The following is a 14,409-nucleotide window of genomic DNA, read 5'->3' as shown; positions in this document are numbered from 1 at the left end:
TACTATTAAAACTCGCAAGGAATTCAGGAGAAACTTCTTCAACAAGGGAGCGGTTAGAACATGGAACTTGCTGCCAAGTGGGGTGAGTAGTACAGATGCAGTTCAGGGAAGGTACGTGTGTACATGAGCAAGAAGGGAATAGAAAACGATGCTATGGAGACAGAACATTTTGAAAAGTCTCAGTAGGTCTGGCTGCATCCGTGGAGAGAGAGAAATGGAGTTAACGTTTCAGGTCTCTGCTAGAGTGGATGGTCTTCGGAAGATCCTGCTGATTGGGCTCAATAAGTTAGGTGAGAGAAGGCTCATGTGGAGCATAAATACAGACACAGATCAGATAGATCGAATGGTCTGTTTCTGTGCTGTAATTTTGATATAATTTATGTTATATTAATGCCTGCCCTACAGGCAAAATGAACACAAAAACTAAACATTAATGCTAAATATAATGGCGATGGTCCTTTACCATAACCTGGGTTAGAACTAGTAATTGCAATACTTTCATTAGTTAAGAATCAACTCATATTTAATTAAATCGTTCTGTAATTGATACACTTCAGAAGACTGAATGTGCTGTGAGACTGATCTCCTGCAATGCAGCTCATTATATAGCACTGCACAGTGCTAGTGGGCTCAGTCACTAGGCAGGCTGATTATAAGAAACATTAAGTGATGAATAAAGCACCCCATGAATAAAGCCCTTGAACCAGGATTATTTTAGTCAGTTGATTTTAAAAGCAAATGAGCTATTTCTTACCTTTGTGCAAGTATTCTCAATTCACCTCAGTCTCATAATAAAATGCACCCTTTAAGCATCAAGGCAAGTCTGGAATTGGATCAACCTTGATCAGGGGTCTGACCTCATCAGAATTCACCAAATCCTAGCTATTTGAGGAACTATTCTTAAAATGCCTGATGGCACAATGCAGTCAACTACCAATAACTTGCAGGAAAGGTGGCAAGAAGGCTGCTTGCCATGTGAAACACTTCCTCATACAAGTGGAAGGCAGAACAGAACAGGAATTAGTAGGAACTGGTCTCAAAGAAGTTACAATGCAATTGGGAGACACTAAGGTGAAGATTCCTTCCTGCAGAGAACAGGGTATTGAGGTAATTAGCTCAAAGATCACAAAGAACAACAAAAGCAGATAGCAGAAGCTAAATGCTATTTAGTCAATGTTTAGGGTATTAGTTAAATTTTAGTTACAATAGTTAAGTAAAAATAATTGGATTCGGTTTGGATTTGTTCATTGTCACATGTACCGAGATACAGTGAAAAGTATTTTTCTGCGAGCAGCTCAACAGATCTTTAAGTACATGAAAAGAAAAGGAAATAAAAGAAAATATATAATAGGACAACACAATTGAAAAGCTATTCCACAGTACTTCATAGAATCCCTACAGTGCAGGTCATTCGGTCCATCGGGTCTGCATCAGCCCTCCGAACGAGCACTCTACCTAGGCCCAATCCCCCGCGCCTTTCCCATAACCCCACCTAACCTGCACATCTTTGGACACTGAGGGGAAATTTAGCATGGGCAATTCACCTAATCCACACATAGAATCATAGAATTTACAGTGCAGAAGGAGGCCATTTGGCCCATCGAGTCTGCACCGGCTCTTGGAAAGAGCACCCTACCCAAGGTCAACACCTCCACCCTATCCCCATAACCCAGTAACCCCACCCTACACTAAGGGCAATTTTGGACACTATGGGCAATTTAGCATGGCCAATCCACCTAACCCGCACATCTTTGGACTGTGGGAGGAAACTGGAGCACCCGGAGGAAACCCACGCACACACGGGGAGGACGTGCAGACTCTGCACAGACAGTGACCCAAGCCGGAATCGAACCTCGGATCCTGGAGCTGTGAAGCATTTGTGCTATCCACAATGCTACCGTGCTGCCCTAGGGGCATCTTTGGGGACTGTGGGAGGAAACCCATGCAGACACAAGGAGAGCCTGCAAATTCCAGTCAACCAATGTCAGAATTGAACCCGGGTCCCTGGCGCTGTGAAGCGGCAGTGCGAACCACTGTGCCGCTTTCTGGGGGACTTCCCATGTTGCCTATCAATCTCAGCGTTAAGACACAGAAATGCAGCCCGGTTTATGCAACAGCTCTACTTACCTGACTGTTTCATGTGACGATCAATGCAGCATTTGAACATTTTAATTGACATTGAGCACTACATGGCATTATCAGACTGTCAGCCTGAATCTAGTGCTGAATGACTATCACTATGTCAGAGAGTAAAATTAAGCAACATTTCATTTACCAGTCACAGCAGTAAACTTGAAGTCTGCATAAAAGATTGCTGCCAAACAAAAAGGCTGTTTGTCACCCCGGCGACAGGCTCTAAGTGTGTCTGTCAGTACTGTCTCAATACAGTTTATGAACAGAGATGAAATTTGATTCAAAACAATTTCTTTTTCTAATATATTCTAATATAGTACAAATTGGACACTGAAAAATGTTGTACGTTTCACTCTATACACGTAATTTATCAATAGAAAAAGTCACTGAATGTCAATACCGATCTGCTTTATAAAGGTTAGGCTTTAGATACTGCATTTGCATGGAAATAAAGGGATTAATATTTCCATCAGTGCCGGGTATGTGTAGCAGGGGCCTGCATGATTTGTTCCATGTTTTTGTGACAAAATATTTCCTGTATATTTACTTGTGCAAAATAAGAGTTCATTTTCTTTAATTACTGGGTGCCTCTGTAACACACGGTACAGTTCTGTTGCCAATCCTTGATCCAGGCAGCTTAAAAATACTGTGAAGTTGCCAGCTGATCATCAACACTCGTTTTACTTTAGTGTTGGCCGATTTATGAAGACAGGCTAATTACTGGCAGCTGACTTTATAATACATTCCCTCAGAGAACGTTAAATTTACAATTTTTGAGAGCTATCACTGTGCAACACCATATCCTATATCAGTTTAACCTGGCAGCGTAATAACATACACATTCAAGGTTCAACTTGATTTTAGTTTCATTGTTTTGATTGGCTGGTTTAGAAAAGTACGAACCAGACTAACTGTTCTGAGTGTATACGTATTTTCAGCTTTTGATAGGGATCTTCTAGTCTACTGTAGGTGACATCTTGAAGCACAACATTGGGACACTGGTTAACCTTTTCAGTATATAGGGCAGCACGATGGGCCAGTGGTCAGCACTGGTGCCTCATGGCGCCGAGGACCAAGTTTCGATCCCGGCCCGGGTCACTGTCCCTGTGGAGTTTGCTCATTCTCCCAGTGTCTGCTTAGGTCTCACCCCCACAATCCAAAGATGTGCAGGGCAGGTGGATTGGCCACGCTAAATTGCCCCTTAATTGAGAAAAAAAAGAACTGGGCACTTTAAATTTAACTTGAAAAAACCTTTAAAGTATATTCTAGACAATTTCATAAAGGGGACAGGGGAAAAATGAAAGTAAAAAAGGAATGAAAGCGGGAGTGCACAAAAATGAGAATGATTCTGCTGTCAGTAATGCAGTAGGAACAAATTAGACACACAAGATGCGTCAGGCAACCATCTGATTGAAATCACACTTATTCATTTCTTAGTACAATTGCACTTCATTTTTGAATCAAAGGACTTGTTCAACTTGCCATGAAGATATTCAAAAGAACGAGAAGTGATCTAATGTGAGATTCTGAAGGAGGTTTGTTATGGTAGATACCAAGAGGTTATTTACCCTGGTTGCAGAATCTAGGGGTCAAAGAGTAAGACGTCAATCATTTGGGTCTGAAGTGAGGGCTTGTTCACTCAGGGGTTGTAGATCTTTGGAATTTTCTACCCCAGAGGTTTATAGGCATACGGTTGTTGTGTCTATTCAGGGCTGAGATAGATTTTTAGGGAATCGAGCCATATGGAGTATAGGCAATTAAAGTGTTGAGGCAGCAAATTAGCCATGATCTTATTGGTTTGCACAACAGGCTAAAAGAGCACTGAGGCCTCCTTCCCGCTCCTTATGTGGTTATCTGCCAGCGTGAGGACCAAAATTAATCTAACATCCTGGGGCAACATGAAACCCGGTTCATGACACTGTACCGTTTCCTTTAAGGTTGCATGGTAGGCGGATCAAAAGCAGCTTTATTCTTGGTTAACACTGTGATTAGAGCATAATCAGAAAGACAAATAACCACTGCATATAAATTCAGATGACTCATTCATAGGTAAATTATTTTAGTCCACAAAAATTTCAAAGACTATAAAAAGGAAAACATCACACAATCTTTGTTAAGTCCCAGTGCCGTGACCTAAAATTCTTCAGCTATTCAACAAGTTGAATCATGAAGCAATTCTGCTGAAAGATGCATTAGCCTACTTACCATCTATCATTTGCCATTAGTGTTCCAGTAGTTTCTCCCAATTATGTCTGTCCTGCCAGCTACCACCAGCGTCAAATTTAAGATTTATTCTTGAAGTTAATTTTTTAAAAACAGGATTGTGCACGCTGCTGGCCAGTCCACCATTCATTGTCCATGCCTAAATGCCCTTGAAGTGGTGGTGCTGAGCCGATTTCCTGAAACTTCAGTCCATGTGGCGAAGGTACTCCCACAGTGCTGTTAGGGAGTTCCTGGAATTGGCAAAATAATGGAAGATGGAAGAGTGAAGGTAGGTATCACTTAAAGAACTTGCAGGTGATAGTCTCATGCACCTGCTGCCCTTGTCCTTCTCGATGGTAGAGGTTACAAGCTTGGGAAGTACTGTTGAAGAAGCCTTGGTGAATTGCTGCAGTGCACCTTGTAAATGGCGCATGCCGTAGCCGGAGTGCCTATGGTGAAGGGAGTGCCAATTAAGTGGGCTGCCAAGTCCTGGCTGGTATTCATAGAATTTACAGTGCAGAAGGAGGCCATTCGGTCGATCGAGTCTACAACAGCTCTTGGGAAAGAGCACCCTAACCAAGCTCACACCTCCACCCTATCCCCATAACTCGGTCACCCCACCCAACACCAAGGGCAATTTTGGATACTAAGGGCAATTTAGCATGGCCAATCCACCAAGCCTGCACATCTTTGGACTGTGGGAGGAAACCCACGCACACACGGGGAAAACATGCAGACTCCGCACAGACAGTGACCCAAGCCAGGAATCGAACCTGGGACCCTGGGACTGTGAAGCAATTGTGCCAACCACTATGCTACCATGCTGCCCCAGTAATGAACTTTAGTAATGTTTTTGGAGTTGTACTCATCCAGGTAAATGGAGTATTCCACCACACTCCTAACTTACATACTGTAGATGGTGAAGGGATTTGGGGAATACGGTCAATCACTTGCCACAACATGCCTATTTCTCAACTGATAACCCAACCACACTATTTGGGGCTGGTCCAGTTGCTTCTGGTCAATGGCAACTACCAGGATATTGATGGTATTCACTAATATTAATGTTACTGAATGTTAAAATGTGATTGAATTCTCTTGAAGGTAGTGATTGCCTGGCACAAATGCTGGTTGCCACTTATCAGCTTAAGTTAAAATTTTGTCCGGGTCACACTCATGGGCACAAGGATTGATCCATTACCTAAGGAATTGTGAATGAAACTGCACTGTTGTGATGCCTCCCTTTGAAGTAATTTACAAGCCACAGACTTAAAAGCACAAGGCCAAGGTGAGTAGATGGAAAGATAGAAAAAAAAAGGAAAAGTTCTACTGGAGGAAATAACAATCTTTGTGTTTTATGAACACAGCCAATGGGGGTTCAAGTGCTGCCCCCTCACCAGAACCACATATGTGCACCCAATATGGCGGCTGCATGTGTGATTAGCAGGCGCCTGCGGACTGAAGCATATTCTCTCCGCGTTGCCAGCTGTTTTCCATCAGCTTGCTGTTTGCTTGAAGATCAACAGACATCAGACAGGAGGGGGTGAGTGGAAGATGATGGATTATGTTCCCCACCAAAGTAGACCCCAAATATATCACCAGCACCCTGCTCCATCCCTTTAAGAACCGCATGGATGACACTATTAACTTTTGAAGGGTATCAAATTGATTGATCAGAAGGCCAAACACATCATTATTGGACAGAACAAAATCCGGAATTAACAGCACTGTTACTACACCCACTTCTGCACTGTAAATTCTATGAATACCATCCAGGACTTGGCAGCCCACTTAATTGGCACTCCCTTCACCATAGGCACTCCAGCTACGGCATGCGCCATTTACAAGGTGCACCGCAGCAATTCACCAAGGCTTCTTCGACAGCACCTCCCAAGCTTGTAACCTCTACCATCGAGAAGGACAAGGGCAGCAGGTGCATGGGACTATCACCTGCAAGTTCTCCTTTAAGTGATACCTACCTTCACTCTTCCTACCAAATAAACCTGCTAATAATCACATTAGCAGTACACAATGCCCCATCAGTCACCACAGCTCAGCTGAACAGAAAGATTTACACCGGTGTGGGTACTCTGGATTTGCGTTCATAGAACCCCTACAATGCAGAATGAGGCCATTCAACCCATCCAGTCTGCACCGGCCCTCCGAAAGAGCATCCTTCCTCGGCCCACTCCCCCACCCTATTCCCCATAACCCCACCTAACCTGCGTATCTTTGGACTGTGGGAGGAAAGCAGAGTACCTGGAGGAAACCCACAGACACAGGGAGAATGTGCAAACTCCACAGTCGCCCAAGGCCAGAATGGAACCTAGGTCCCTGGCTCTGTGAGGCAGCAGTGCTAACCACTGTGCCACTCGTTGTCTCCCTGAGCATCAGCTGGTTCACTCCATGATGTCACTCTCAGCACCTTCTAAAAATCCATGGTTTCACAGAGCCGAGGTCCCGGGTTTGGGTCACTGCCTGTGTGGAGTTTGCACATTCTTCCCGTGTTTGCGTGGGTTTCGCCCCAACACCCAAAGATGTGCAGGATAGGTGGATTGGCCACACTAAATTGCCCCTTAACTGGAAAATATTAATTGGGTACTCAAATTTTTTTTAAAAATTCCATGGCTCTGCAAGTGATGCCACTGAAAGCAACTTCACCCTCTCGATCAAAACATCACCACAGTAGCACAGCGGTTAGCACTGTTGCTTCAGAACGCCAAGGGCCCGGGTTCGATTCCTGGCTTGGATCAATGTATGTCTGTGCGGAGTCAACACGTTCTCCCTATATCTGTGTGGGTTTCCTCCGGTTGCTCTGGTTTCCTCCCACAAGTTCCGAAAGACGTGCTCGTTAGGTGAATTGCACATTCTGAATTCTCCCTCTGTACCCGAACAGGCGGCGTAGTGTGGCGACTAGGGAGATTTTCACAGTAACTTCATTGCAGTGTTAACGTAAGCCTATTTGTGACACGAATAAAGATTATTAAACCAGTCTAGCTCATCAAATAATGTAAATTAGTGCATGCAGTGAATTTGTCGAATGCAGTATCAATGACAACATCTAATATGACCTTATATTGCCTATCATAGAATTTACCGTGCAGAAGGAGGCCATTCGGTCCATCGAGTCTGCAGCGGCCTGTGGAAAGGGCACCCTGGCCATGCCTCCACCCTATCCCCACAACCCAGCAACCCAATCTAATCTTTTTTTCAAAAAATAAATCAGGTCACATTTTTGTGGGGGCCCACATGGCAACTCAAACGTGGGTATCAATGAGTGGTCTGCAGGTGGTGGCCAATTTCTACAATAAATCTGCTGGTTCAAAAACAATGTCTGCAGATGCTGGAAATCAGCTTTAAAATGCCAGCAACAGAAAAATCAGGCAGCGTTTCCAGAAAGGGAACCAGTTAATAATTCACATTCTGATAGGTCATTGACTTGAAATGTTAACTGATGCTACCTGACCCTTGAGCATTTTATGTTCTGACCATATAGCATTTGCTGTTTAATCACACAACCAAATGTTGGTTGGGAGAATATTGACAGGGCATGTTGTATCTGACCACATCAGGGGCGTCATTCTCCGACCCCCCGACGGGTCGGAGAATGGCCGTTGGCCGCCGTGAATCCCGCCCCCGGCGAAGTCTCCGGTACCGGAGATTGGGTGGGGGCGGGAATCGGGCCGCGCCGGTTGGCGGGACCCCCCGCTTGATTCTCCGGCCCGCGTGGGCCGAAGTCCCGCCAGAAATTGCCTGTCCCGCCGGCGTAAATCAAAGCTGGTATCTACCGGCGGGACCAGGCGGCGTGGGCGGGCTCCGGGGGGGGGGGGGGGGTGCGCGGGGCAATCTGACCCTGGGGGGTGCCCCCACGGTGGCCTGGCCCGCGATCGGGGCCCACCGATCCGCGGGCGGGCCTGTGCCGTGGGGGCACTCTTTCCCTTCCGCCTCCGCCACGGCCTCCACCATGGCGAAGGCGGAAGAGACTCTCCCCACTGCGCATGCGCGGGAAACTGTCGGCGGCCGCTGACGCTCCCGCGCATGCGCCGCATTTCCGCGCCAGCTGGCGGGGCACCAAACTCTATTTCCGCCAGCTGGCGGGGCGGAAATCCCTCCGGCGTCAGCCTAGCCCCCTCAATGTTGGGGCTCGGCCCCCAAAGATGCGGAGCATTCCCGTCTGATTGGCGCCGTTTTGGCGCCAGTCGGCGGACATCGCGCCGTTGGGGGAGAATTTCGCCCCAGGTGTTTTGTTCATTTTCTGCATTAACAGGTAGTTGTCGCCGTTGCAGCAGTTTGATTTGGGGAGCACAAGCTACGATGCACATGCCTTTTGCAACCTACGTGGAACATCACCTGTGCCTGATGCACCAGGCCACTTCCCCATTGCACTGTTTCGCTCCACATGCAGGGGCAGGGAAATTACAACCAGTCAGCCTAGTGATGGGGAAATCTTCTATGAGCTGGGGCAAAATTAAATGCATTTAGAGACGTCTAATAATTGAAAGCCAATACGGATGTATGGAAGGCAAATTGTGTTTAACTAACTTGATTGAGGATTTTATCAAAGTAGAAGAGGGGTTGATGAGGATAATGCGGTTGATTTGCGTATGGGCTTTCAAAAGACGTTTGATAAATTACCACATAATAGACTTGTTAACAAAATTAAAGCCCGTGGGATTAAGGGGCTACATGGATATAACATTAGCTAAGGGACAGAAAGTATAGTGAATAGCTTTACTGCCAGCTTCTCAGGCCTACAAAACAAAATTATTAGTTGTCCCACAAACATGCTGCAGATGTATATTTTGTACAAAGCAAATGTCAACAGAGGGAAAACCCACTGCATGTGTTAGGGAGCAGGCAATGCAAGCAAAACCAGTACTGTAGCTATGTCTGAAAAAGTGTAGTCTTCAGGAAGAAAATGCAGCACTGAAGCTTTGCTACTCTAAAGCTTTGTGAATGCACGACTTTATTACAGCAAAAGCCAGAGTAAATTGGCACATCCTCAAATTTATACTCGAGTTAAGATGAGGTTTACAAGACATCAAAAAGGGTGCAGTCTGCTACAGTCAATCTGTCTCTCCACTTTGACCAGATTCGTTGGAATCAATCTGCTACATCCATTTCAATGACAAATTTTGAATTAACTATTGTATGTTGGAGTAGTTAAAGGCAAAATTAGCAAACAGTACAGCAATAAAATGCACATCAATTTTAAAAGGAAAACAACAGCAGGGAACAATCACATACCATGCACTTCTTATATATTTCAGTCAATAAAAGTCATGAAGAATCTAACCCTGCAGTTTTCTAAAGTTTGCAAACAAGAGAGTTTATCCATTTTCTGCTTTATTAGGGTGATAGGACAACATAATAATGTAATATACAAACTAGGAGGGAAAAAAAAAACTGGCAAATGAGTTAAATTCCATCTATCATGATCTAAAATTTTTCACAAAGACCAATGTTGAAAGCAACTTTCAACTGTAAAAACGCAAGGTTTGCACTTTTGACATAGCTTCCAAAACTCAAGTAGCCTCGTCGACTGGAATGACACGATTTCTGCTCTGCGGGTCTCAGACACAAGTTGGAAAATCTACATAACTAATGGAATACAATGCAATGCAGCCCAACAGGGGAAATTATTAAATCATTCAATACCCCACAATTTCTGTTGGCACCAATGTTAAGTTCAGTGAAATGAATGAATCTAAATAGAGGTGGTGGACTCAGTCGAAATCACAGCAATTCCTTCCCTATTTGATTAGAAAACGGACTACAGTTATTCGCCTTTTGAATAAAAGCGAACATCTGCAGTTGTTAAGATAATTGTGCCACAAGTCTATGTAATCAACAATGATGGACAATAAAAAGTGTGAGAACGAGGGAAATACACAGCAGGTTGTTCAGCAGTTTAAAGTGAAAAATCAATTAACATCTCAGGTGGACTCCAGACCGAAACATTAATCGACCTTTCTCTTACAGGCAGCAGACCTGCCGCCCATTTCCAGCATCTTCAGCTTTGGGATTAATGTCTGCATTTGCCATTGGAATACACAAGTCCTTTGTGACAGAGAGAACACAACATGCTGCCAACTTTTGAATACAAGTGAATTTTGGTGTAGTGGTTGTCACATTATTGAGGGGGCCAGCTAAGTAATCACCACTTCAACACAATCCCACATCCCCCATTTTCTTTGTAGTCAACAGCTGAACCTTTTAGATACATAATGTCACTGGGTACACTACAACCAATGAAAATAAATAAACGTAGCTCACAATCACAATCACTCAAGCTAAATTTAGGCAGCAGCGAATTGCAGACTTGAGGGTGCCCAATGCAACCAAAATCCAGTGACTCTGCCAATGATACATTTACATTTTCCAGGGTTGTTTTTAAAAGGAATATTGGAACACAAAGTTTTTAACAACGTCAGCACCAGCGGGAGGATCTTACTACAGATTTGGAGAGATATATCCTTGATTTCGTTATTTTTTTTCTTTCTATGCCAAAGCAAGAACTAGACAAAGGAAAGAGAAGCACATATTATTTTACGGGTTAGATAAGAAAAGCAAATACAAATGTCAGCACCGACAGCCTGAATTTAAACCAGAACAGGATTGGAATACACAATAAATCAGATGGGATTTCTAAAAGGGAGAAAACTAAAGACAACATTTTGGGTAGGAAACCAATGATGGGCCCAAACTGAGATATTACCATCATTCTCTTAGATATTGGCAGATCACTTGTGCATTCTAAATTATTTCAATTATTTAGAATCATTATTTATTTCCTGTTCATTCAAAGCCTACCAGCTTCTACCAACTCTTATCTGTACTTTGAATTTTTGAAATGTTTGGGGTACAGCGAACAGGAGGAGCAGACGAGGGCTTCCCTTCAAAGAACTTGTCAGAAGGGTGACAACGTTTTTAAAAATAAACTTGCATATCAATGACATCTGCCAACTCCAGGATATCCCAAAATGGTTTGCATCCAATTAAACAATTTTGAATTTCGGTCATTCCTGTAGAGTAGGAAAGCGTGGCAGTTGTGATGAACGCAGCAAGGTCCCACTAAAAGTGGCTGAATAAGCTGTGCGGTTGCGTTGGTTGAGGAATAAATGTTGACCAGAATTGAGAGAACTCGCCTGCCTTTCTTAAAATAGTGCCATGGCATCTTTTACACCCAGCCCACAAGGCAGATGGGTCCCAGTTTAATGCCCAAATGCATTAGGCCATGGTCACCTGTTCAAGTCTCCGTAGTTGGTCTTTAACATATAACCTTCTGACTCCGAGGTGATTGCTTCTGCTGAGCTAAAGGTGACAGCTCTGCAAGATAATTCCAGCATTAAAAGTTTTCTGATCATAAACAAGTGTTAGTTCATTTATTGGCTGCTCCTTCCAAACATTACAGCAGCATGTTTTATTTCTATTCAATTGTCTCCCTAGTTTTCCATTGTCTCCCTAGTTTTCCCAGTGTAAATTACTTACTTTTAAAGAGAACATCCAGTCAGGTTACTTTCAGAATTTCTAATCCATAAAATGTGTTTTAGACATTTAGACATACTGGTACTATTCAATTCTTTCTTGTACTTCAGAAGCTTACTTACATGCAGTTTATTACGTGATCATCTGGTTAACTGACTCTAGCCTCAACTACCTCTTTGGAGTACGTCAACAGATGGCACTTCATCATGAAATAAATCATGATTGGAGCATTCGGGTGGTATTCAGCTTCAGAGATCTGGCAATACGTAAATAACTAGATCAATGAAACAGGTGTCAAGTGCTTGAAGGAATATCTATACCAACACCAAATCTAAAACAGCAGTAAAATGAATGAAAGAAATGAAAATCGCTTATTGTCACAAGAAAGCTTCAAATGAAGTTCCTGTGAAAAAGCCCCTAGTCGCCACATTCCGGCGCCTGCTCGGGGAGACTGGTATGGGAATTGAACCCGCGTTGCTGGCCTTGGTCTGCTTTACAAGCCAGCTATTTAGCCCACTGCGCTAAATCAGCCCCAAGCAACTCACCAGTTATAGCTTCCTGCGCAAAGTATTTTACGTCCATATCTTGGTCCTGACTCAGTTTCTCCAATATTGGTTTGACTTCAGTTTGTAAAGTGCTGTGATGCAAAAAAAGGAACATTTTAGCTTCTGGAAACCAGAATGTCAAGCAAAAACCAGAAATAGTACTTTCAATTTATTCCATTAAAGGTCACAATAGCACTGGATATTGCATTTTGGTTAAAATTTACTCTAATCCTCCTCCCACCTGCCCTCACCATAGACTTCTCACTCGTCGGGAATGGGTTTGCTGACCGTAGCTGGACAGGAGTGAGCGCTGTAATTGGGCTCCTATTCTTTGGGAAAGGGAATGAGAAGTGGTTGGGAAGAAGGAAAATCACCTAAAGGGTGAATTTTGACATGGTGGTGCCAGAGAATAGTCAGTAGGAAATCAGTGTCCTTTCCACAGAGAACGTGGCAGGTTGGCAACTAACCCAAGACCACACATTTTCCACTATTACCTAAAGTTAAAATTACCCCAAAGTTTTCACTCGTCCCCAGTTGCAGTTCAATGATCACCACCTGACAGCGTGCACATTATAATAATAATGGAGCTGTTGGAATTAACAACCAAAGAGTGAATGTACATCAAGAATTGTCTTCCATTCACATTAACACTGCAATGAAGTTACTGTGAAAATCCCCTCGTCTCTACGTTCCAGCGCCTGTTCAGATACACAGAGGGAAAATTCAGAATGACCAAATTACCTAACAGCATGTCTTTCGGGACTTGTGGGAGGAAACCGCAGCACCCGGAGGAAACCCATGCAGACATGGGGAGAACGTGCAGACTCCACACAGACAGTGACCCAAGCCAGGAATTGAACCTGGGACCCTGGAGCTGTGAAGCAACAGTGCTACCGTGCTGCCCACACGAGAGTAGAGTAAGGGTGTGATTAGATTTAGCTGTAAAGGCTCCTACAGTTAGTCAGCCATCGGCACTCTCACTCGATGTATAATGGATAATTTGGCAGATCTTACCTGCAAAATTAACTGCATTGTGGGGCCCTGACGTCAGGAAGGGAAAGAGACAGGGAAGAAAATTGGGAACAGGCAAATAAACCATTTCTAAGCATTCGCTCAAATTGTTTGAAGTATAACCACTGCCAACAATTTCAACCAGGTCCACTCACTCTGGAGTCTTAAGTTCCATTTAAGCTCAAGGATAATCAACTGTTCCAAGAATAAGAATGAGAGGCCACAGAACTATTGCCCTGGCCCTAACTGCAGTGACAAGAGATTTGCCGTTCTATAACCTAGTCCGGAATCCCAGTTAATCTTCCACAAAACTTACTTAGCATCTAAAACCGGTCCTATTTTCTGCAGCGACTTAGCCACATTGAAGCGAACGTTTGCCACTTGATCACCTGCCATCTGTAAAACCGTTGGCAACATTTGTTTTGCGGTGATATCCTGGCCACAGGCTTCAGAGAGGACCTGAAAATTCATCAGAAGAAGGAATGTTCACTCAAAGAGCATAATATCATTGGTCATTTTTGTGATACTAAAGCTTTTAATCAGCAGATTGGACAACACATGAACTGTTCCAACATGATCTAAGCACGTACAGGAACAAAGGGCTGAAGAGAAGCACCAGGCTGCACTCGCTGCCTCCCTTAGCTCTCTACTGACATTCAGCACCTTCTGCCTATACACATCAAAATACCATTGCTTTCAAATGTAGTATTTTGAAAAAATATCCTGCAAGCTTCAAAATATGACCAACTGTTCAAAATAAAGTTTTTTTTTCAGGCAACAGCATTAGAAATAACTGAATAAACTGGAGACGGTGATTTCAGAGTTATATGGACAGGGAAGGTGCTGAGGGTAAAGAGGGCACTGCTACAGAGGCAGAGATAGAAAGGGGGGTTGGCGAATTGGAGACGGTGATGTGATGGTGGTGTGTGTGAAGGGGTTTATGAAAAGTGTAGGATTTATACACACACACATGGTTGGGGGAGCAGCGGGTGGGGCGCGCAGGAGGTGAGGATCAAGAACAAATGGGAGG

General features: G+C 43.9%; 1 protein-coding gene across 2 annotated transcripts in view; it reads right to left on the bottom strand.

Moving 5' to 3' along the window:
- Window positions 1-9,283: 9,283 nt before the first annotated feature.
- The window catches only part of LOC140398200 (serine/threonine-protein phosphatase 2A 65 kDa regulatory subunit A beta isoform), a 62,429-nt gene continuing 57,303 nt past the window's right edge, over window positions 9,284-14,409 (bottom strand). The window contains exons 13-16 of one of the 2 annotated variants that reach the window (XM_072486565.1): window positions 13,696-13,838; window positions 12,369-12,460; window positions 11,581-11,664; window positions 9,284-10,853 (exon numbers count right to left, since the gene is read on the bottom strand). In XM_072486565.1, coding sequence (XP_072342666.1) covers window positions 11,606-11,664; window positions 12,369-12,460; window positions 13,696-13,838 — 294 coding nt within the window. In that variant the 3' untranslated portion in view covers window positions 9,284-10,853; window positions 11,581-11,605. The remainder of the gene's footprint in view (window positions 10,854-11,580; window positions 11,665-12,368; window positions 12,461-13,695; window positions 13,839-14,409) is intronic. The other variant, XM_072486566.1, reaches the window with a different exon arrangement.

The sequence above is a fragment of the Scyliorhinus torazame genome, chromosome 21, assembly GCF_047496885.1.
Source record: "Scyliorhinus torazame isolate Kashiwa2021f chromosome 21, sScyTor2.1, whole genome shotgun sequence".
Taxonomy (NCBI): domain Eukaryota; kingdom Metazoa; phylum Chordata; class Chondrichthyes; order Carcharhiniformes; family Scyliorhinidae; genus Scyliorhinus; species Scyliorhinus torazame.
This window is presented reverse-complemented; position numbering and strand designations above follow the sequence as displayed.